This window comes from Panthera tigris, chromosome D4 (genome assembly GCF_018350195.1).
Source record: "Panthera tigris isolate Pti1 chromosome D4, P.tigris_Pti1_mat1.1, whole genome shotgun sequence".
Taxonomy (NCBI): Eukaryota; Metazoa; Chordata; class Mammalia; order Carnivora; family Felidae; genus Panthera; species Panthera tigris.
The window spans coordinates 24,887,848-24,910,639 of record NC_056672.1 but is presented as its reverse complement, the minus strand read 5'-3'; the positions used below and the strand labels follow the sequence as shown (position 1 = coordinate 24,910,639).

The 22,792-nt window shown below is 39.3% G+C and overlaps 1 protein-coding gene and 1 long non-coding RNA gene across 16 annotated transcripts in view; one reads left to right on the top strand and one right to left on the bottom strand.

The window, feature by feature from the left end:
- KIF27 (kinesin family member 27) overlaps positions 1 to 22,792 on the top strand; it is a 98,129-nt gene that overhangs the window by 43,732 nt on the left and 31,605 nt on the right. For all 9 annotated transcript variants that reach the window (XR_006210588.1, XR_006210589.1, XM_042964524.1 and 6 more), the window contains exons 9-12: positions 1,091 to 1,246; positions 5,263 to 5,468; positions 10,108 to 10,305; positions 20,692 to 20,805. Coding sequence is in view for 7 of the 9 variants with exons in the window: in XM_042964524.1 (XP_042820458.1) it covers positions 1,091 to 1,246; positions 5,263 to 5,468; positions 10,108 to 10,305; positions 20,692 to 20,805 (674 nt within the window). In the remaining 2 variants the exon portion in view is untranslated. The remainder of the gene's footprint in view (positions 1 to 1,090; positions 1,247 to 5,262; positions 5,469 to 10,107; positions 10,306 to 20,691; positions 20,806 to 22,792) is intronic.
- Positions 18,396 to 22,792, bottom strand: part of LOC122233122 — a 48,445-nt gene continuing 44,048 nt past the window's right edge. For 6 of the 7 annotated variants that reach the window (XR_006210591.1, XR_006210594.1, XR_006210593.1 and 3 more), the window contains 2 exons: positions 19,434 to 19,521; positions 18,396 to 19,046 (listed from right to left, as the gene is read on the bottom strand). This is a non-coding gene — a long non-coding RNA (uncharacterized LOC122233122). The remainder of the gene's footprint in view (positions 19,047 to 19,433; positions 19,522 to 22,792) is intronic. The other variant, XR_006210596.1, reaches the window with a different exon arrangement.

Here is a 22,792-nt window from a genome sequence, read left to right as displayed (position 1 = left end):
CATTGTCAGCACAGTGCCCGATTCAGGGCTTGAACTCAAGGACCACAAGATCATGACCTGAGCCGAAGTCGGACACTTATCTGGCTGAGCCACCCAGGTGCCCCTAAAATACATTTTAAATAATGTACCAGGTATCTGCTGCTTCCCTGGCACACCTGCCTTCCAGTAGTGATGTATGTGACCTTAGAGCCAACTTAGTCTGCTGAGTGCTCATAATGTTGTACTACACAGCTGATGAGAATTTGTATGCATCAAATAAGCATAAAATATGTTTGTGTTGCCAAAACTATGTTGTAGTAGGAGATTTTTAACTCATTTCTCTTGGCCTATGAGTGGTCAGACACACACACAGAAAAGAGCATAGCAAATACAAATAACAGAATAGGTAAGTCCTCCACTATGAAAATAGAGAGTATTTTATCTTTTAAAGAGCCTATGCCTGTTCTATTAACAGCGCATTGACTTTATGTCACAAATAAAACTGAAATAAATTTAAAAATGTATAAATAGAGAAGTGCTACTCAAGTAGCCATCCTTGAGCTGTTTGTTACTGGTGTACAGCCAGGTAAGAAACTCACGCCGAATGTAAATCAGTGCACTAACTTCTTCACTGAGGGAGTCTTGCTGTGGGGGAAAAAAGTCCGCTGAATTAAAACAGTGACATAGTTGACTTACGTTCCGGTAACCAACAGTGCTGGACTACACCTTGGGTAGTGTGGTGCAGACAGACCACATTCTCTGATGACCATTAAAGTAGAAGTTAGTGGGAAAAAATTTCAACTCTCTGCCCACCTGGAGATTTTATACCTTTCTTAAATAACTCAGGTTAAAGGAAAACTCAAATCACATACCTAAGGACAATGATGACCTATGTATCAGAACGTATAGGATGTGACTAAAACTTGCTGTCAGCTAGAAAATGAAAGTCCCAATTGCCATGTATTTTTTCCTTTCTTTCTTTCCCTTTGTGTTTGTCTCTTCCTCTGCTTCCTCTAGACTGCTTCTTTCTGCTTTTATTTAACTCCACTTCTGTGGAAAATTCTATGGGCAGGAAGTTTTATTTCTCAGTTTTGCTTCTTTTTCTTTAAAGATTTAAAGATTGAATGTCTCCAGGAGAGTCAAGAGTTGAATTTGCAAAAATTAAGGAATTCAGAACTCATACTTACTGAAGCCAAACAGAAAATGAGAGAACTTACAATTAACATCAAGATGAAGGAAGATCTAATTAAAGAATTAATAAAAACAGGTAATAATGTCCTGTGAACCAGCTTATATAAGAAAAGCATCTAAAATTGCTTTTTTTTTTTTTTTTTAATTTTTAACGTTTATTTATTTTTGAGACAGAGAGAGACAGAGCATGAATGGGGGAGGGTCAGAGAGAGAGGAAGATACAGAATCTGAAGCAGGCTCCAGGCTCTGAGCTGTCAGCACACAGCCCAATGCGGGGCTCGAACTCATGGACCGCGAGATCATGACCTGAGCCGAAGTCCGATGCTTAGCCGACTGAGCCACCCAGGCGCCCCTAAAATTGCTTCCGATGTTGCAACATTTACTTTAGTTTTTGACACTGAGGACTATCCACTGTAGCTTAGAATTTGGTATAACAAGGTGTGTTTCATAGCCAGTAGGTGGAGGTTAGTTACCAGAAGAACGTGGTTACATTGGGATTTCATCTGCGAATTGAGAGAATTCTGTGGACTTTGTATCGTGTTGCAAGTCTATGGGCATTTAATGTTTTTTGCCACTTTTTAAGAAACATTATACTAGGTACCTGGGAATATGTCTAAGATGTTTTCTAACCCACTTTAATACTTATTTTAAATTATTAGTCCTCATTCTCTTGGATAGTTCATTTTTAACGTTATTTATAAACTTTATATTAAAAAAATTTTTTTAACTTTTATTTCTGAGAGACAGAGGCAAAACACGAGCAGGGGAGGGGCGGAGAGAGGGAGATACAGAATCTGAAGCAGGCTCCAAGCTCTGAGCTTTCAGCACAGAGCCCGACATGGGGCCCACAAAGCATGAGATAGATCGTGACCTGAGCCGAAGTCGGATGCTTAACCAACTGAGCCACCCAGGCGCCCCTAAACTTTATATTTTAAATGTAGATCATTTTTATTTCTCTCAAGATGTAAGGATGTATTCTTGAGAGCTATTCTCTCAGTGAGCCAAGCTTTTAGCTCTTCCCCTTAGTCTCAGATTCTGCCTGGTTGGGCATATGTCCCACATCCTCCCCTCACCCTTAGCTACATTATCAGGCTTGCCTCGGAAAGCACATCTCAGGCTTCCCCCCCCCCCCACCAATAGACTCAAAGTGTGAGCTTTGACTGCTTTGAAATTCAGTAAGGAATTGAAGGGATAAGAGTTTTTTCTCAGTTCCAATGAACATTGGTCCCATTTAAAGGAACTGAAGGAAATATCATCTTCCTTTTCCTTAAGCCAAGGCTGTAATTACCCTCAGATTACATGAATTATGGTGGCTCCTAGGGCAACTTGCCTTCCCACTTCCCTCCTCTTTCTGATGAGCTTGTTTTCTGTCTGGCTGGCGTCTCTTATCCTCCACTCCATAACTGCTGTGCCAAAGTGTTTTCCTTCCTCAGTCCTAGTGACGAATGTGCTATATACTGTTCCAGGCCTAGGTGTCCCAGATGGGTTTTTTGTTTTTTTTATTTTTTATTTTGTTTAATGTTTATTTATTTTCAAGAGAGAGAGAGCGAGTGAGCAGGGGAGGGGCAGAGTGAGAGGGAGACACAGAATCCAAAACAGGATCCAGGCTCTGAGCTGTCAGCACAGAGCCTGACGCGGGGCTTGAACTCGGGAACAGCAAGATCATGACCTGAGCCGAAATCTGATGCTTAATCGACTGAGCCACCCAGACGGGGTCCCAGATGTTTAATTGAGCTTGACTATGTTCCTTCCTCATAGGCAGGATCAATGCCAGTACATCTCTCATAGGAATGTCTAGGAACTGATTTAGGATTTAAAATTTTTTTTTCCATGTTTGTTTATTTTTGAGAGAGAGAGAGAAAGAGAGAGCATGAGCAGGAGAGAGAGGGAGACACAGAATCTGAAGCAGGCTGCAGACTCTGAGCTATCAGCACAGAGCCCCACGCGGGGTTCAAACTCACAAACCATGAGATCCTGACCTGAGCCGAAGTCAGACACTCAACCCACTGAGCCTCCCAGGCGCCCCTGATTTAGGGGTTTAAATAGCTTCTCCATCAGGGTACTGCCTGTGAAAGTTAAGGATATGTACCTTCTGGAATAAATGATTTTTAGATAGGTCACACCATCATGAGATCTCTCACTAAACGAGCACGCTCTTGTAGCCCAGTATGTTCATCCTGGTTGCCTCAAAATAGAGGCTACCTGAATGTACACAGAGAAGGTCCTCTTCTTACTTACGAGAACCAAGGGCAGTTTGGAGCTGTCCTTAGGGATGGTGATGAGAAAAAGGGTCAACGTGTGCTTGCTTTTCAAATCCTCCTCACCGAAGACTTCCCCCCAGTAGCAACTATTTCAGCCAACAATAAGTGACAACTATACTGTATTTCATCAATTCTAATCACATTCTTTCACATTTGAATATCTCTGAAATCAGGATGCACCGTTACCATCAGTGGCATCCTGGCATTTTACCATGTAACTGGTATAATGGGCACTGTACCTTTTTTCTCGGTGACTCATAAAATATTGGTGTGTTGAGCAATATATGGGGTCTTTAATTAATTAAAATATAGTAGTCATGTGCATTTTAATGTTAGTCAAATAATCAGAGAGTTATAGAGACAGAAGAAAACTCATAGTGCATTTAGTTCAGTAACTCCTTTTTACTAATAAAAATTAGAGATTTTCAGGGTAGCAGAACAAACTGGCCCTGATAATTATTCATCCCATGAGCTTTGGATTCAGTTTTCCATTGCCATGGGTTTGCTAGTCTAGTTCAAGGATAAGTTGACTACTCAGAACAGATTAAAACCAAACTTTTAGGGCCTAGTAGCTTAGAATGAAGAGAGATACAGAAATATCTATACTCTTTTTCATCTCTGTCCCAAGTATAAGAAAAGCATTGAAAAAGAATTCATCTTTAACAAGTTTAGTTGAGTGGAAAAGGAGGGGGCCAGCTCTAGAATGAAAGTTTCATAACAGATATAACAATCAAATGTATTGTGGGCCTTTTTGGATGGTGATTACAATAAACCACTTGTAAAAGACATTTTGAGACAATTGTGGAAGTCTGAATAGATTCAGGTAGGGATTAATATTGTTAGGTGTGAAAGAAGTTTTGGCTATGTCCGTGTTTGATATAGATGTATTGAAGTATGTATAGGTAAGATGACATCTTTTTTTTTTTTTAATGTTTATTTTTGAGAGAGGCAGAGCATGTGTGGGGGAGGGGCAGAGAGAGAGGGAGACACAGAATCTGAAGCAGACTCCAGGCCCTGAGCTGTCAGCACAGAACCCAATGTGTGGGGCTCAAACCCACAAACCATGAGATCATGACCTGAGCCACCGAGGCGCCCCTGGCTTTTTTTTAGAGAGAGAGCATGTGTATGAGTGGGAGAGGGGCAGTGAGAGAGGACAGAGGATCCAAAGTGGGCACAGTGCTGATAGCAGTGAGCCCGATGTGGAGTTTGAACTCATGAACCATGAGATCATGACTTGAGCCAAGGTTGGACGTTTAACTGACTGAGCCACCTAGGCGCCCCTGCTTTATAATTCTTAAGCAAATAAAAACAGAAGAAAGACATAGATAAAGCAACTATGGCAAAATCTTAATAACTCTTGAATCTCAGTGATGGGGGGTTCATCATTCATCATATTAGTTTTCTACTTTTGATATGTTGGGAATTTTTCATACTAGGAAAAAAAAAGATTTAAAGGTAGCAAGAAACCAAAGTGTAGTTAGCAAAAAGCCAGAGTCACCCCAAATATTTTCTTACCTGGAGTTTGCTGCCCGCAAAGCTACACTGCAAATTCAGAAAGTCAGAAATGTCACACACACACACAAAGATGAACCTGTGACGGAATGGCACCAGACAGGAACAGCCATTGAGCAACTAATTATTAAGAGGCCAGGTGGCAAGTTGTGTTTGATGGAGATGGGTGGGGACAGCTGGATACGTAATGCTCTGCCTTAAATAGATATACTGCCCAGCAGGATTTTGAAGAATAGAGCATTTTAAAGATTTTGTTATTTTACTTGGCTGTTTTTTTTTTTTTTTAACATGCTTTCTAATTGTTATCACTGTGGTGAAGGTAACCATGCCAAGTCTGTAAGCAAACAGTATTCTCTGAAAGTAACAAAACTTGAGCACGAAGCAGAACAGGCGAAAGTGGAATTAACTGAAACGGAGAAGCAGCTGCAGGAACTAGAAAACAAAGATCTTTCTGATATCGCCCTGAAAGTAAAATTACAGAAGGAGTTTCGCAAAAAGATGGACGCCGCAAAGCTAAGAGTCCAGGTAATTTAAAAAATGTGATTGAGCAAACTTCCTTAGGGGTTTACTGCTTGTGTACCTGGTTAGGAAAGAAGTAGGATTCAATTTTTCCCAGCAGGAGGAACCGGATGGCAGCTTTTCTTTTCCGGTGTGCTGGCAGATTTGCCTGCTTTCTATCTGGGTACTACATCCTTTGTTTGAAAAGTGTATTATTTTAAACTTTTTGTCAAAAACCATGGTAAGAAATAAAGATAACCGCAGAAGTTGTGTTCTTTTCTGAAGGACAAAAGATTGATGATTAAGGAATATATATAAAACATCTGGGATGTATATGGCATTCTGTAGACATGCCACAAATGCTAATTATTTCAGATAGTTTTCTGAAACCATAACTGATTGCTTTACGAAAGGTTAGTAATTGACTCCTACATCTCATCCGTGATTTCTTAATGCCGGATTTAGCTATTGCCTCAGAAGCGGCTACCGTTAAAAGTTGTATTCTATGAGAAATATTCCATTACAGAAAGATTTTGTGTATAATTAAGCCGTTTTCAGATGCTTTTGGGATGACCAGAGTGCTTCGTTAGTCTGATTATAATGAATCTGCTAGAATGTTGTCTCCATTTTTTTTCATTCATAATCTATTTACTTTAATGTTGTTTCCACTGTAGGTAGAATGGAATTGTCGTTCACCTATTCAGAGCATTATTTATTTATTTTTGAAACTGTGCCACAATTGTACTCTCAACAAGGGCCGTGTTCATTGCATATGAACAGAACAAAAACCAAATCCCTCCTCCTAGGGTTTTATGGTTTTTAAAAAAATGTTTGGTTTTGTTTTGAGAGAGAGAGCGTGAGCGGGGGATTGGGGCAGAGGGAGAGAGAAAGAGAGAATTTTAGGCAGGCTCCACACTTTGTGCAGAGCCTGACACAGGGGCTTGGTCCTATGACTCTGGGATGATGACCTGAGCTGAAATCAAGAGTCTGCCACTCAACTGACTGAGCCCCCTAGGAACCCCCCTTCTAGGGTTTTTAATGCTACCTCCAACATCTGGCCATCCCCACTAAAATGTTTAGCTAAGTAGCCTCTCAACACAAAGTTAAAATAGTATGACTTAACGTGTGAACTACTTAGAGGAGGGCTACTTTCCTTCACCGTACTTGTTTTCAGAATACATATTTCCATTTAGCAGGTCACCTCAGAGAGTCTTGGGATCTGTTCTTTTTCACTTCTTGACCCTTAAAATTAAGGCTGCAATGTCTAACAAAATACTCCTTTTAACAAAATATTAGTAGAACAAAACAGTTAAGATTTTTCCTTTGTGTTTATTATGAAATTTTACTTATAATTTCATAGTTTTATATCCAAGCTTCAGTTCTGACTGTAATTCTTATACTCAATAATAGCCAGAATGATTGGTTTCTAAAGGGGTATCATATACATGTATGGTTTAAGCCTTGTTTGTGGATTTAGCAAAGATTATATGTTCAGTTTCACACAGCTAAAATGATTGAATTAAAAGATTAAGTGAAAGATTAGAGAGTGCGAGTAGGGGAGAAGAGAAGGAAAGGTGGCGGGGGGAGAGAGAGAGAGAGAGAGAGAGAGAGAGAGAGAATCCCAAGCAGGCTCTGCGTTGTCAGCACAAAGCCTGACTCAGGGCTCAATCCCACAAACCATGAGATCATGACCTGAGCCGAAATCAAGAGCACTTAACCAACTGAGCCACTCAGATGCCTCTAAGTGAAAGGCTATTAATAGGGTTTGAGAATTATCATGTTTTTTGTTTTCCGTGTTTCTTGTTGCATATTCTTTTCTGCTAAGAGGACTGATAAGGAAAGGAAAGAAGACACAGAACACAGTTAAGCTCAAAAGAAACATCCCATACAGCCGAGGACTGAAACGGGATTCCCATGTAGTTTTAGAAATGTCTGGGCTTTTGACCTATTCATGTACACCCAGTGGGGATGGGGACGATAAGGAGGAGGATGATAGTTACCAGCTTCTAAGTGTCTACATACCAGATGTTTCACAAGTATTAATCATTATTTACCCCTTTAGAATGAATATTTTTACCCTGTTTTACAAATGAGGAAACTAAGTTGTAAAAAGGTAGAATAGCTCAAGAATCTCATAGTGGAGGTGACAGTAACAGTTTTCAGTATGCTAACATCTCATGCCATTTTTATTTAATTAATTATTATTAGTTTTAATGTTTATTTATTTATTTATTTATTTAATTTTTTTTTTATTTAAAAAAATTTTTTTTTCAACGTTTTTTTTTTTTAATTTTATTTTTGGGACAGAGAGAGACAGAGCATGAACGGGGGAGGGGCAGAGAGAGAGGGAGACACAGAATCGGAAACAGGCTCCAGGCTCCGAGCCATCAGCCCAGAGCCTGACGCGGGGCTCGAACTCACAGACCGCGAGATCATGACCTGGCTGAAGTCGGACGCTTAACCGACTGCGCCACCCAGGCGCCCCATGTTTATTTATTTTGAGAGAGAGAAAGAGCACAGGCAGGGGAGGAGCAGAGCAAGAGGGAAAGAGAGAATCCCAAGCAGGCTCCATGCTGTCAGAGTAGAGCCCAATGTGGGGCTCGATCTCACGAACCATGAGACTATGACCTGAACCAAAATCAAAAGTCAGATGCTTAACCAACGGCCACCCAAGCACCCCTCATACCATTTTTAAATGTTGAAATACTAGTGTTTTTATTAGTATTATAAAGTTATTTCAGTTTTTAAAACAAATTGTTTTAATTTAAAAAATCTAAAATCTGGTTTTTTAAAATTTTTATTTATTTATTTTGAGAGAAAGAGAGGGGCAGAGAGAGTGAGAGAGAGAATCCCCATGCTGTCAGCACAGAGCCCGACACAGGGCTTGGTGTCATAAACCATGAGATCATGACCTGAGCTGAAATCAAGAGTCGTATGCTTCACTGACTGAGCCACCCAGGTGCCCCTAAAATCTGTATTCTTATGTCAAGATATATACAGAGACCTATATGATGCATTAATTCTTTAATACTAATAGCATTAAAGGTGCACTTTTGAGCATGTGTGGAATAAATACAAAAGATGACGGCAACCTATCTTACTTTTAAATAAGATTATCAGTACCTATACCTTCAGTATTATGTGGAAAGACACCAAACTGCTAATATTATTTTTGCTGCAGTATTGCAATTACTATCAAAAGTAAGTGTGGCAAAGCCACTGTCCAGATTTACGGATAGGAAACTACAGAGTCCTGTGGTCTCCAAGCTAGTGGTACTCAAAGTAGTTTGTCTGCAGATTGTTTTTGGTCTCTGACGAGATAAAGGCAAATGGGAGCATAGCTCCCTTCATCAAAGAAGTCTTAACATATGGGGCGCCTGGGTGGCTCCATCGGTTAAGCATCCGACTTCAGCTCAGGTCGTGATCTCACAGCTCGTGAGTTTGGGCCCACGTCAGGCTCCGTGCTGACAGCTCGGAGCCTGCTTTGAATTCTGTGTCTCCCTCTCTCTCTGCTCTTTTCTGACTCTCTCTCTCTCTCTCTCAAAAATAAATAAACATTAAAAAAATTTTTTTAATAATAAATATTATGTATTTGGAAAAAAAAAAGGCTTGACGTAAACAGCGTCAGCTGAATCCGGTAGCATGCTTAGCGGTGCAGGCTAACAACGAGTCTGGGACTAGTACTGGTTCACAGACTACAGTTTTCGTAGTGCTGTAAGTTACAGTGCCTCTGTGAATACCTAGTTGAGTTTAAACAAAATATGTTTTTGCCGACAACTTACTGCCAAAATAAAGGGAACAATTAATTGTAGTTTGCATAATTTACAAATGACCTCACTTTAACTTTTTATGTAACGTAACACGTACTTAGTGCAATGCTAAGACACATAATACACGTTTAATATGTTTGCTCAGGAGTAAATTGGAACACTGATATTTTATATTAGTATAAACTCTTAGTAAATGTTCAACATTTTTTATGCTATTCAATTATATTTGAGCTAGATGAGGAGAAGCTTTATTTCAAATAATTAAACTGATAATTATAACGGTCACTGTCAGGGAAAACGGTATCTGTACTGATCATCTTAACTCCAGGATTAATTATTTAGGCTATAGCTGGTTATAAAAGAAGAGCACAGTGGACTACTTTGCAATCACATAAAAAGAACAGATCTCTGTGAGATGATCTCTAAGATAAGTGGAAAAAAAGGAAGGTGAAAATCAGTCTGTTTAGAATATATCTGAATTCATTTGCATGCATATAAATTATTTCTGAAAGAATATTTAAGAAATTGGTAATTTTGTGTCGGGAGCAGGACAGTAGATTTTGGGTCAGAGATAAGTCTTTAAATATATAGTTCAGTTTTATATTCTTTTAATTTGTATCATTTTTAAACTAAAACACGCAGTAAAAAAGCAGAGACATCAAATTTGTTCTGTTTGGCTGTCTGTATCAGGGAGTCTCATCATTCTCTGTATCTGGTGAAAATTATGATCGTGGCCCAATTGTAAAAGTAGACATGTAGTAAACAATTATGAACCTATCAAAAGTAACGAAAATCTAGGCAAATGCCTACCTTCGCCATAGAATGAAAAGTTTAAGTTTACTTGAGGTTTGTGGGAGATTCAGCTTTTCATTTTGAAATATTCCATATGCTCACAGGTCTTACAGAAGAAGCAACAAAATAGTAAGAAATTGGCATCACTGTCAATCCAAAATGAGAAACGTGCTAATGAACTAGAGCAGAATGTAGATCACATGAAATATCAAAAGGTACAGCTGCAAAAGAGACTTCGAGAAGAAAATGAAAAAAGGAAGCAACTGGATGCAGAAATTCAGCGGGATCAACAAAAAATCAAAGTAATATTGTCATACTTTCCTGCAAGCATAAGTATGAAATGTTAAATGGCTCATGGCTGATGAAGCCACTTGGCTTCTGAGGTATCTGACCTTGCCCTTTCCTTGGCTGCTGTCCTCATTCACTCAATGCTTGGTTCACTTACATAGTAAAACCTATTTATTGAATTCTGAGTACTGTCTTGAAGGCTTTTGCTTCATAGAAGAAGGTAGGTACAGTGATAACAGTTTCTCTGACTAGGACCTTTACTTTACTTGAGGCTGTCAAAAACATAAAGCTGACTTTCCAAAAAAATACCTGACATATGATAGGATTTCCCATTTCCAAAGTGCTTTGACCTCCATGTGACATCATGGGAAAAAGCACAAGGTAAAATAGTATCATTTCATTAATAATGAACAGACGAGTGATCAGACCTGTATGCCCAGCAGTTCTATAGAATGGATTGGGCTGTGGAGGAACTAATGGTGTCAGCCTGGGCTCTGGGGCCAGGCCAGCATGGGTTCAAATCCCAGCCTTCTCGGTTCCTGGCTGGATTGTTTATTGAGAAAATCACTTACCCTCTCTGAGTCTGTTTATTCTTATCAAAAATGGCCTCAATCATACTTACCTCACAGGACTTTTTTGAAAAAGAGGAGGAGGATCATGATCATAGCAACAGCAATAACAAATACTCATCTAGCATTAGGTACCGGGCTCTTTTCTATTGAAATGTTAAGCTGAACCCAAGACTTGGAACATAATTTAAGCCAAGTTACTGATTCTTTTTTTTTAACAGCTGTACTGAGATATACTTCACATACCATACAATTCACCCATGTAAAATAAACAATTCAGTGGGTTTGGGTATATTACATTATTAATTTTTATAAGGTTTGGCAAAATAGACATGAAATTTATTATTTTAATCAAGTTAAGTGTACAGTTAGTTCCATGACACTGATTACATTCATAATGTTGTATAACTGAGACCACTAGCTGTTTTCAAAACTTTTCTCCTCTTTCCCCCAGTGCCCTGGTAACTTCTCATCTGCTTGGGTCTCTCTAAATCTGCCTGTTCTAGCTATTTCATAAAAATGGAATCATACAAGATTTAGCCTGTGTCTAGCTTATTTCACTTTTCATAATGTTTTCAAGGTTCATCCGTGTTGTAGCATGTATCAGAACTTCATTATTTTTTGCAGCCGAGTAATATTCTGTTTTGTGGACATACCACATTTTGTCCATCCGTTCATCTGTTGGTAGACACTTGAGTTGCTTCCACCTGTTGGCTACTGTGAATCATACTGTGGTAAAAATCGACCTGTAAGTTAACTGTTTAAGTTCGAGGAGTGGAATTGCTGGGTCATATGATAATTCCATGTTTCATTTTTTCAGGAACCACCATTTTCAATAGTGACAACACCATTTTACATTTCCACCGGCAATGTGTGAGGGTTTTAATTTCTCTGTATCTTTGCCAACATGTGTTATTTTCTGTTTCTTTTTTATTATAGTTATCCAAGTGTGAGTGAAGTGGTATCTCATTGTAGTTTTGATTTGCATTTCCCTAATGACTAATGATGTTGAGCATCTTTTCATGTTCTTATTGGCCATTTGTATTACTTGTGTGGAGAAATGTCTATTCAAGTTCTTTGTCTACTTTAAAAAAAATTTTTTTTTAATGTTTACTTATTTTTTGAGAATGACAGAGTGTGAGCAGGGGAGGGGCAGAGAGAGGGGGAAACACAGAATCCGAAGCAGGCTTCAGGCTCTGAGCTGTCAGCACAGAGCCCGACGCGGGCCCGACGCAGGGCTTGAACTCACAGACCGTGAGATCATGACCTGAGCTGAAGTCGGCCGCTCAGCCGACTGAGCCATTCAGACGCCCCATTCTTTGTCTACTTTTTAAATGGATTATCTTCTTATTTTTAACTTGTAGGAGTTTGTTTATGTACTCTGGACATTAAACTCTCTCACATACATGACTTTTATAAATTTTTCCCATTCTGTAGGTTGTCTTTAAACTTTTTTTTTTTTTTAAACAGCAGGTGAATTCCTGTCTGCAAGATTTGCAAGATAAAAAAAATATTTTGTTTATTTTTTTTGAGAGAGAGACAGAGCATGAGTTGGGGAGGAGCAGAGAGAGAGAGGGAGACACAGAATCTGAAGCAGGCTCCAGGCTCTGAGCTCTAAGCACAGAGCCCGATGTGGGGCTCAAACTCATGAACTGTGAGATCATGACCTGAGCTGAAGTCGGACTGACTGAGCCACCCAGGTTCCCTTAGACTTTCTTGAAAATAGTTTTTGAGGGGCGCCTGGGTGGCTCAGTTGGTTGAGCGTCCGACTTCGGCTCAGGTCATGACCTCGCGGTCTGTGACTTGAGGGGACGTGAGCCCCGCGTCAGGCCCTGTGCTGACAGCTCGGAGCCTGGAGCCTGCTTTGGATTCTGTGTCTCCCTCTCTCTCTGCCCCTCCCCTGCTCATGCTCTGTCTCTCTCACTCTTAAAAATGAATAAATGTTAAAAAAAAAAAGAAAATAGTTTTTGATGCAGCAGAATTTTAAATTTTTTATGAAGTCCATTTTATGTTTTCTTTTGTTGCTTGTGCTTTTGGTATCCTTTAAAGATTCTACTGCCAAATCTAAAGTCACAAAGATTTACCCCCTTTGTGTTCTTCTAAGAGTTTTACGGTTTTAGTTTTTATACTTAAGTCATTCATTGATTTTGAGTTAATTTTTGTATATAGTGCGAGGTAGAGGTCCAACTTCATTCTTTTGCATGTGGAAATTGAGTTGTGCCACCATCATCTGTTGAAGAGACTATTTTTTCCCCATTGAATGGACTTGGTACCCTTGTCAAAGATCAATCGATTGTATTATGGATATATTTCTTAGCTCAGTTCTATTCCATTTGTGTATATGTCTGTTCTTATGCTAGTACCATACTATTTTTACTACTGTAGCTTTGTAGTAAGTTTTGAAATTGGAAAGAAATCCTTCAGCTTTGTTGTCCTTTTTGAAGATTGTTTTGGTTATTTGAGGCCCCTTGCAATTCTATATGAATTTAAGGATCACCCTTTCCATTTCTACAAAAAAGGCCATTGGAATTTTAATATGGATCAGGCTGAATCTGTAGAGTCCTTAGGGAATACTGACACCACATGACAATATTAAGGCTTCCTATTCATGAGCATGGGGTGTCTTTTATTTAGGTCTTCTTTAATTTCTAATTTTTTAAAATGTTTTATTTACTTTTAAGACAGAGAGAGATAGAGCATTAGTGGGGATGGGGCAGAGAGAGAGGGAGACACAGAATCTGAAGCAGGCTCCAGGCTCTGAGCTGTGAGCACAGAGCCTGACACGGGGCTTGAACTCAGGAACCTGTGAGATCATGACCTGAGCTGAAGTTGGATTCTTAACCAACTGAGCCCCCCTTCTTTAATTCCTATCAGCAATCCTTTCTGATTTTCGTTATACAAGTCTTTTACCTCCTTGCTTAAATTTATTTCCAGATATTTTATTCTTTTAGATATTATTGTAAATGGAATTACTTTCTTAATTTCTTTGAAGTACTCAGTCTTACTAATGTAATTATTATAGCATAGTTAACATTTATCTTCAGTTAATACTATTCTAAGCAGTATGTGCTTTATCTCGTTTCTTTTTTTTCTTCAATCTTTTCAACTTTTTTTCTCCTGGATTCTTTCTTTTTTTTTTTTAATTTTTTTTAACGTTTATTTATTTTTGAGACCGAGAGAGACAGAGCATTAAGGGGGGGAGGGTCAGAGAGAGAGGGAGACACAGAATCTGAAACAGGCTCCAGGCACTGAACCATCAGCACAGAGCCTGACACGGGGCTCGAACTCCCGGATGGCAAGATCATGACCTAAGCTGAAGTCAGATGCTTAACCGACTGAGCCACCCAGGCGCCCCTCCTGGATTCTTTCTTTAAACATCTTTGGGGTGCCTGGGTGGCTCAGTCGGTTAAGTGTCCGACTTCAGCTCAGGTCATGATCTCACAGTCCGTGAGTTTGAGCCCCATGTCGGGCTCTGTGCTGACAGCTCAGAGCCTGGAGCCTGCTTCAGATTCTGTGTCTCCCTCTCTCTGACCCTCCCCCATTCATGCTCTGTCTCTCTCTGTCTCAAAAATAAAAATAAACAGTTTAAAAAAATTAAACATCTTAGATTTTTCTCTTTTTTATAGTTTATTTTATTATTTTAATATTATTTATTAATTTGTTATTTGTTAATTATTAATAATAATTATTAATAATTATTTATTGATTTAATATTTATTATAATATTATATTTAATATTATATTTAATAATATAATATATTATTAATATTATTTTAATGTACATCCAAATTAGTGAGCATATAGTGCAACAATGATTTCAGGAGTAGATTCCTTAATGCCCCTTACCCATTTAGCACGTTCCCCCTTCCACAACCCCTCCAGTAACCCTCTGTTTGTTCTCCATATTTGAGTCTCTTATGTTTTGTCCCCCTCCCTGTTTTTATATTATTTTTGCTTCCCTTCCCTTGTGTTCATCTGTTCTATGTCTTAAAGTCCTCATATGAGTGAAGTCATATGATATTTGTCTTTCTCTGACTGACTAATTTCGCTTAGCATAATACCCTCTAGCTCCATCCACGTAGTTGCAAATGGCAAGATTTCATTCTTTTTGATTGCAGAGTAATACTCCATTGTATATATATACCACATCTTCTTTATCCATTCATCCATCGATGGACATTTGGGCTCTTTCCATACTTTGGCTATTGTTGATAGTGCTGCTATAAACATGGGGGTGCATGTGTGCCTTTGAAACAGCATACCTGTATCCCTTGGATAAATGCCTAGTAGTGCAATTGCTGGGTCATAGGGTAGGTCTATTTTTAATTTTTTTGAGGAACCTCCATACTGTTTTCCAGAGTGGCTGCACCACTCTGCCTTGCACAGCTTGCATTCCCACCAGCAATGCGAAAGAGATCCTCTTTCTCCGCATCCTTGCCAACATCTGTCTTTGCCTGAGTTGTTAATGTTAGCCATTCTGATAGGTGTGAGGTGGTATCTCATTGTAGTTTTGATTTGTGTTTCCCTGATGGTGAGTGATGTGGAGCATTTTTTCATGTGTTGGTTGGCCATCTGGATGTCTTCTTTGGAGAAGTGTCTATTCCTGTCTTTTGCCCATTTCTTCACTGGATTATTTGTTTTTTTGGGTGTTGAGTTTGCTAAGTTCTTTATAGATTTTAGATACTAACCTTTTATCTGATATGTCATTTGCAAATATCTTCTCCCATTCTGTCAGTTGCCTTTTAGTTTTGCTGATTGTTTCCTTTGCTGTGCAGAGCTTTTTATTTTGATGAGGTCCCAGTAGTTCATTTTTGCTTTTGTTTCCCTTGCCTCCAGAGATGTGTTGAGTAAGAAGTTGCTGCAGCCAAGATCAAAGAGGTTTTTGCCTGCTTTCTCCTTGAGGATTTTGATGGCTTCTTGTCTTACATTTAGGTCTTTCATCCATTTGAGTTTATTTTTGTGTATGGTGTAAGAAAGTGGTCCAAGTTCATTATGTTGCATGTCCCTGTCCAGTTTTCCCAGCACCACTTGCTGAAGAGACTGTCTTTATTCCATTGGATATTCTTTCCTGCTTTGTCAAAGATTAGTTGGCCATACGTTTTTGGGTCCATTTCTGGGTTCTCTATTCTGTTCCATTGATCTGAGTCATCTGTTTTTTCTCTCTCTCTTTTTTTTTTTAGGTTTATTTATTTATTTTTGAGAGAGAGAGGGAGAGTGTGCAAGTGTGTGCACGAGTGGGGAATGAGCAAAGAGGGAGAGAGAGACAGAGAGAGAGAATCCCAAGCAAAGCTCCACAATGTCAGCATGGAGCGTGATGCAGGGCTTGAACTCATGAACCGTGAGATCATGACCTGAGTAGAAATCAAGAGTAGGTCACTTAACTGACTGAGCCGTCCAGGCACCCTCAATCTTTTTTTGTTTGTTTGTTTATTTTTATGTTTATTTTTGAGAGAGGGGGAAGGGGCAGAGAGAGGGGGTCACAGAGGATCCAAAGCAGGCTCCATGCTGACAGCAAAGAGCCCAAGGCAGGGCTCGAACTCACCAACTATTGAGATCATGACCTGAGCTGAAGTTGGACACTTAACCAACTAAGCCACCAAGATGCCCCCTTTGTTTTTTGTTTTTTTTTTTTTAATTTAGTTTTTTAGTTTTGAGAGAGCAAGCAGGGGAGGGGCAGAGAGAGAATCCCAAGCAGGCTCTGCGCTGTCAGTGCAGAGCGCAGCTTGAACTCACAAACTGTGAGATCATGACTTGAGCCGAAATCAAGAGTCAGATGTTTAACCCAGGTGCCCCTAGATTTTTCTCATCTTAAAATTATCCTTCTTTAACCTTATGCTTTTCTCTTTCTGTCTTCTCACCTTTAGAACCGAACTGGTTGGAAAAGTTTACTGCATCTGTTTCTGTTTCCTCTGCTTCCATTCATTCTCTCATCCTCTCCAGTTTGGTGTCTGGTTCCTGTCTCTACCATCTACTTCAAAGCTTTTGAGAAATTCACTAGTGCTTTCTCGGTCACTAAAGTCCTTAAAACCTCAGCTGCATCCAGCGTAGTTCACCACTCCTTCCTTCTTGAAATATTTTCCCCTTTGCCTTTGTGAAATTATATTCTTGTTTTTTTCCTCTGACTGCTTAATCTCTGTCTTTGCTAGTTCATCCTGCATGATCAGTACTTAATATATGGGAATTCCCCAAACCTCTAGGCTTATGCCTCTTCTGTCTTCTGTCTTTGATGACCTCATCTTTTTCCATGGCTACAATTTAACTCTGACAGCTTTCAAATTTAATCCTTAACCCCAGATTTGTACTTGGAGCTCTGGATTCCTATATCCAACCATTGACATCCTCATTAGGTTGTCTTATAGATTAAATTCATGATCTTCCTTACTTATCTCACCACAATTCCCCTCCCTGCTCCCTTCATAGGGGAAAATACATAGTTTTCCATGTGCTTTACCTAACATTTCAATCCATTCAAATAGGTAAGCTAGCAATCATCCTTGACTCTGTCTTCTTCCTAAGAAGGAACCACTAAGTCCTATATAGATTATATCTTCTGAATATCTTTAACCTATTCAATTCTCATTTCTACTACCGACAACCTAGTCTCTTTCTTATGGTCCTTCCTCCAATGTGAGGATTAGGTCTGCCTGTCAGTCACATGACCTTTGGGTCTCAGCTTCTCAGCTCTCTTAGATCATGGTTTAAACCAACAAGACATAGCACTGTCTAAGTCTCTATTTTGGGAAAAGAGAAAACTCTTTTGGTCAGAGTGCATACATAGTCTTCTGGAATGCAAATCTGCCTGTAACTTAAACATTTTACATTTTCATCTAGGGCAGTTTTGTTGCTTCTAGCCATATCCCTCATTCTAGGGAAACGACCCTATGTAAAGGGAGAACGAGTATTCCAGAGATATATTAAAGTTTCCACTACTTCATGCAAAAACAGAAAAACTGCTCACAGTCTTCTGTTTGGGGCTAACTTTCCAACATGCCTGTTTCTTCATTCTCCCTTTGACTAAACCATTTCCGGAGAATACCACGACATCTGTGTAGGTTCTCCTTGGAGTACCAGTTCTTAACTGAAGTCCGTGCATAGGCTGTAAGAAAAAGTGTGGGAACCCTCGAAACTGTGGGTCATAGTGTGATCTTGAGCTTTTTACCTCTCTAAACACCAATTTTCTCCAGCTATCAAATGGAGTTTTTAATAGTCCCTGTCTCAGAAGATTATCGTGAGGATTAAATGGGACAATTAAATAGATATGAAAGCCTGGCATCATACCTGGTGAACAGTTACTTTAATATTATAACAGGGATTATATCGTAAGAGAATGGCAATAACGTCGAGAGTAACATGTAGACAGGATGACACCTACTATAGTACACTCACAAGAAGAGGAAGGGCAGAGAGTCTGCTCCAAAGGTGCCTTTGTTTCAGCATCTTGGCGTTACTGCGACTATGACGGGGGCTAAGTTATAACGACGGACGAGAGGCTAGGAAGCATGAAAAAATTAATGGGTAAATATAACAGGGTCGTATTCACTTGTAATACAATGCAGGTGAGCAGAGAAAATTTATTTAGTCTACAGCAGACCTGTGTTCTTTATGACACCACCACCCCTCTCACCCTGCCCAATCCACATCACGATAATTGCTGGAAGTCTAGGAACAAAGTAAATGTCCAATCTGTTAAAACCTTACTCTGGTAATTTAACCATTTCCTGTAAGTAACTCTCAGCTCTCTTGAATAAGAATATTCAGTCCAGTGTATGCGATGGTCAGGTATACAGCTTTTATTGCATCATGTGGAGTTGAAGAGAAAAGGATCACCTGAATTTCAGTTGGTCCTTGTGTGTGACTGGCTGGAATGTGCTCTCTCTTGTCTGCTTTTCTTTGCTGGGTCCCAATGATGAAGCCCTGAGTTGGCATAAACTTGTAGTCTGGTCTCGCTTCCAGTTTAGAGCATGGAGGTGCTTTGGCTTCATCTCACCTCCTCTGGCATTATGAATCCCCATTGAAGCTACTAGGTCCCCATCTATCTTGCTAGCCCAGTGGCCTGTCCTCTTCTTCACTTTTGGGGTCAGTCATCGTGGGGAAACGGTCATTGGTTCTCAGGATCCACATCACTTGACGCCAAGGAGTCTATATGATGTCTCTTTCTGTTTTTTCTTCTCTTTTTCTTTCTTCTTCTTTTAAATAAATGTTTATTTATTTTTGAGAGAGAGCATGAACAGGGAAGGGGCAGAGAGAGAGGGAGACAGAGAATCCCAAGCAGGTCCCACACTGTCAGTGTAGAGCCCGACGTGGGGCTCGAACTCATGAACTGTGAAATCATAACCTGAGCCAAAATCGAGAGTCTGATGCTTAACCGCTGAGCCACCCAGACACCTCTCATCCCTCTTTCCCTGATCGAACTTTTCTGCTCTTTCAGCGAGGCTGGGCAGCCCCCTGTGGGTGGGTCCTCTGCACTACCGTCTGCGTGTTGCCCCTCTGCCCCCAGTGATATACCTTACTTATCACCCCCTTTCTGGGCCAAAATTCGGAGGGAGGAAAACTGGAACACACATCTTTCTTACCATCTCTTTCTTTCTTTCTGCCATTCCCAGGGCTAGAACATGATAGAGTTTCCTTTTACTTCCTTTATATCAGTACTTCTGAAATTACCTGTGGAGAAGGTGCAGTTTTCATTTTATTATTAGCTTGTGAAGCCCATTTTAGTATTAAAATGAAAATGAAATAAAAAATTAAAATATACAATAAGTCAATCTTTTAATTATTTATTGTAACTATTAATATTCAACAGACATAAAATTATTCTGTCCAATTTTATAAAGGTTTCTAAACGCTTTCAATTTCTGTAGTTTTATCCATCATGGACCAATAAGCAATAGTAATGCAGACCAGCCCACTTTGGTTCATGGCCTCCTTCCTTATTCCTGCTAAGGTAGTGGTGGACAGAGGCATCATCTCTAAACCCAGGAGAAATGGGTTTTAAGAAACCCATCTTAAAATGTGGATGGAAAATAAAGGACCATGATCTATCTTTTTAAAAAAAATTATTTATTTATTTATTTTGAGGGAGAGCACGAGTAGGGGAAGGGCTGAGAGAGAGTCAGAGAGAGAGTCCCAAGCAGGCTCTGTGATGTCAGCACAGCTAGATGCGGGGTTCAGTCTCACGAACCATGAGATCACGACCCAAGCCGAAATCAAGAGTTGGACACTTAACTGACTGAGTCGCCCAGGAGCCCCATATCTTTTTTTTTTTTAAGTTTATTTATTTAAGCAATCTCTACACCCAGCGTGGGGCTTGAACTCATGACCCCGAGATCAAGAGCTGCATGCTATACTGACTCAGCCTGCCAAGCACACCCCATCATCTATCTTGAAAGGCTGTTCTCATGCACAAAATCCTATTTCTGAATGACAGAAACTGAATATTACTTTTCATATTTCTACTGTCATGACTTCTAGTATCCCCATGGCAGATGGGTGCCTTGGGGAGACTAACTAAAAGGTCATGAGCTCAGAAAGGCAGAAGAGAAAAGCACATTTATAATTTTCAGACTCTTAACCTGCTGTGCTGATTTGTAACACTGGCAAACAATGAAAAAAAACCAAGTGATGTTAGTAAACCTTGATTTGCTGTGAGATTTTATTGCTTCAATGAGGGGCTAACATTATTTTCCTCTCCAGTAGCCCCAACCTTCATCTACGCATTTTCTTTCTTTTTACAAGGAAGAAAGTAAATGTGAAGAAAATGATTATCTGCATAAATATTTAATGATGGCCAGGAAGTAAAAGCAATAAGGTGTTTTTAATTTCTGTTCTCTACAGGAACTAAAGTCAAAAACAGAACAGGAAGACTCTCTGACACTAGAAACCGAGGACCTTGATGCATTTAAGATGAAAAAGAGAAAAGGTTCGTTTGGAAGTATAGACCAGTTCCAGGTTTGTCGATTCTGTTTAGTGTTTCCTGCTTTCTCTTTGCTTTGATGGTTGTTTAAATAGAGGTAAAAAGTGGTGTACTCTGAATAAAATCTTCAAACACTGGACTTTACCACTGGACTACAAATTTTCTAATTATTTCTCCCAAAGCTTTTCTGTTATTAAAAAATTACTCTCAGGCACTTGAGCGTCCAACTTTGGCTCAGGCCATGATCTCACAGTTTGTGATTTGAGCCCGCGTCAGACTCACTGCTGTCAGCACAGCTTGGGATTCTCTCTCTCCCTCTCTCTCTGTCCCTCTGCCACTTGTATCTCTCTCTCAAAAACAAAATGAACATTAAAAAAAATTACTCTCTCATCCAGAAATGTGCTTGTATTCTTTTTTCAGTAGAATGCATTTATTTGGGGGCATCTGGGTGGCTCAGTTGGTTGGGCATCAGGCTTTGGCTCAGGTCATGATCTCGTGGTCAGTGAGTTCGAGCCCCACATCAGGCTCCCTGTTGACAGCTCAGAGCCTGGAGCCTGCTTTGGATTCTGTGGTCCCCCTCTCTCTGCCCCTCCCCCCCTCAAAAATAAACATAAAAAAAAGAATGCATTTATTTGAATGTTGTAGAATGTAAACATGAAATCCATGTTCACTGGATTGTATTTATTCCCATGGAAACAATACATTTCTAAAAATCAGAGCCCTCCATTCAAACATAACCAAATTATATATGCACCATATATGATGTATTAAAAGTTATTGTTTTAGTGCCACATTTATTTTTTTAAATGTTTATATATTTTTGAGAAAGAGTGAGTGGGGAAGGGGGAGAGAGAGAGGGAGATAGGGAATCACAAGCATACTCCACACTATCAGCACAGAGTTCCATGTGGGGCTCGAATTCATGAACTGTGAGATCACAACCTGAGCCAAAACCGCAGGGTCGGATGCTTAGCCAACTAAGCCACCCAAGTACCCTGTTTTAGTGCCACATTTAAAAAGTGATATCTATAAACTAACTCAAAGTTCTAGGAAACAAAATTTTATTTTTATGTAAATTCAAAATGGCAGTTCTAAAAATCTTAAAAACACTGCAGTTAAACCTAATTACACTCAAACGCTAAATACATCACCTTCTGAAAAATTTATTTGCTCTTTCTTAAATTTTATGTATTTTAATAGTAAAATTGAGGACATGAATGTATTCCGAGTTATTTATTTTACCTAGTATGTTTGTTAAGCGCTATCACTCTGACATTCTGTGCTGCTTGGTAATAACATTTCTGGGCAGAAAGGGTATGTGGGAGAGTAGGAGAGGTAGGAACGCACAGAGCAGTGAGACCTGTTTTTCAAAACACTAAGGATCTAAATTTTAAATGAATACAACAATAAAAAGATTTCCACAGCTTGCACTATATTGGGTTAAAAATATTAATAAAACAAAAACAAAACTTCATGTTTTTAAACACTGCAAAAGAAAAACCCACTTTCCAGAATTTGACCCTAAATAAGAACAAGATTATAAAGTAATCAATATGGGTATCCAAAGAGCTTAGAATAGGATATTGATTTGTTATGAAGCTCCTTTATAAGGAAGTATTTTTTGAATTGTGTGATAGGAACTGTGTGATAGGAACCTTTGCTATTAAAGGAGAAAACACAAATCAAGAAATTTTCAGAAAACTTACTAAGGTACAGTGAATTGTATAAATCGTAACCTTTATTATATCAAATGCAGAAAAATCCACTCATTTATTATTTCCCTAAAAAACCTGTATTATGTGCACTCCTACCCATTCTTCAAAGCACTGCCAAAATATTTCTTACTCTGTGAGGCCAGCACTGACATTTCTTAGAGCCATTCCAGTCCCTCACTCCCTTTTTGCTGACATGGTACCTGGGAGTTAGCTGTATACAGCATTTATTAGCAACAATCATAATTTTTCAGGTTTCCCTCCTATTGGAATGGACCTTACAAAAGATCTGTTATTAATTTTTCAAACC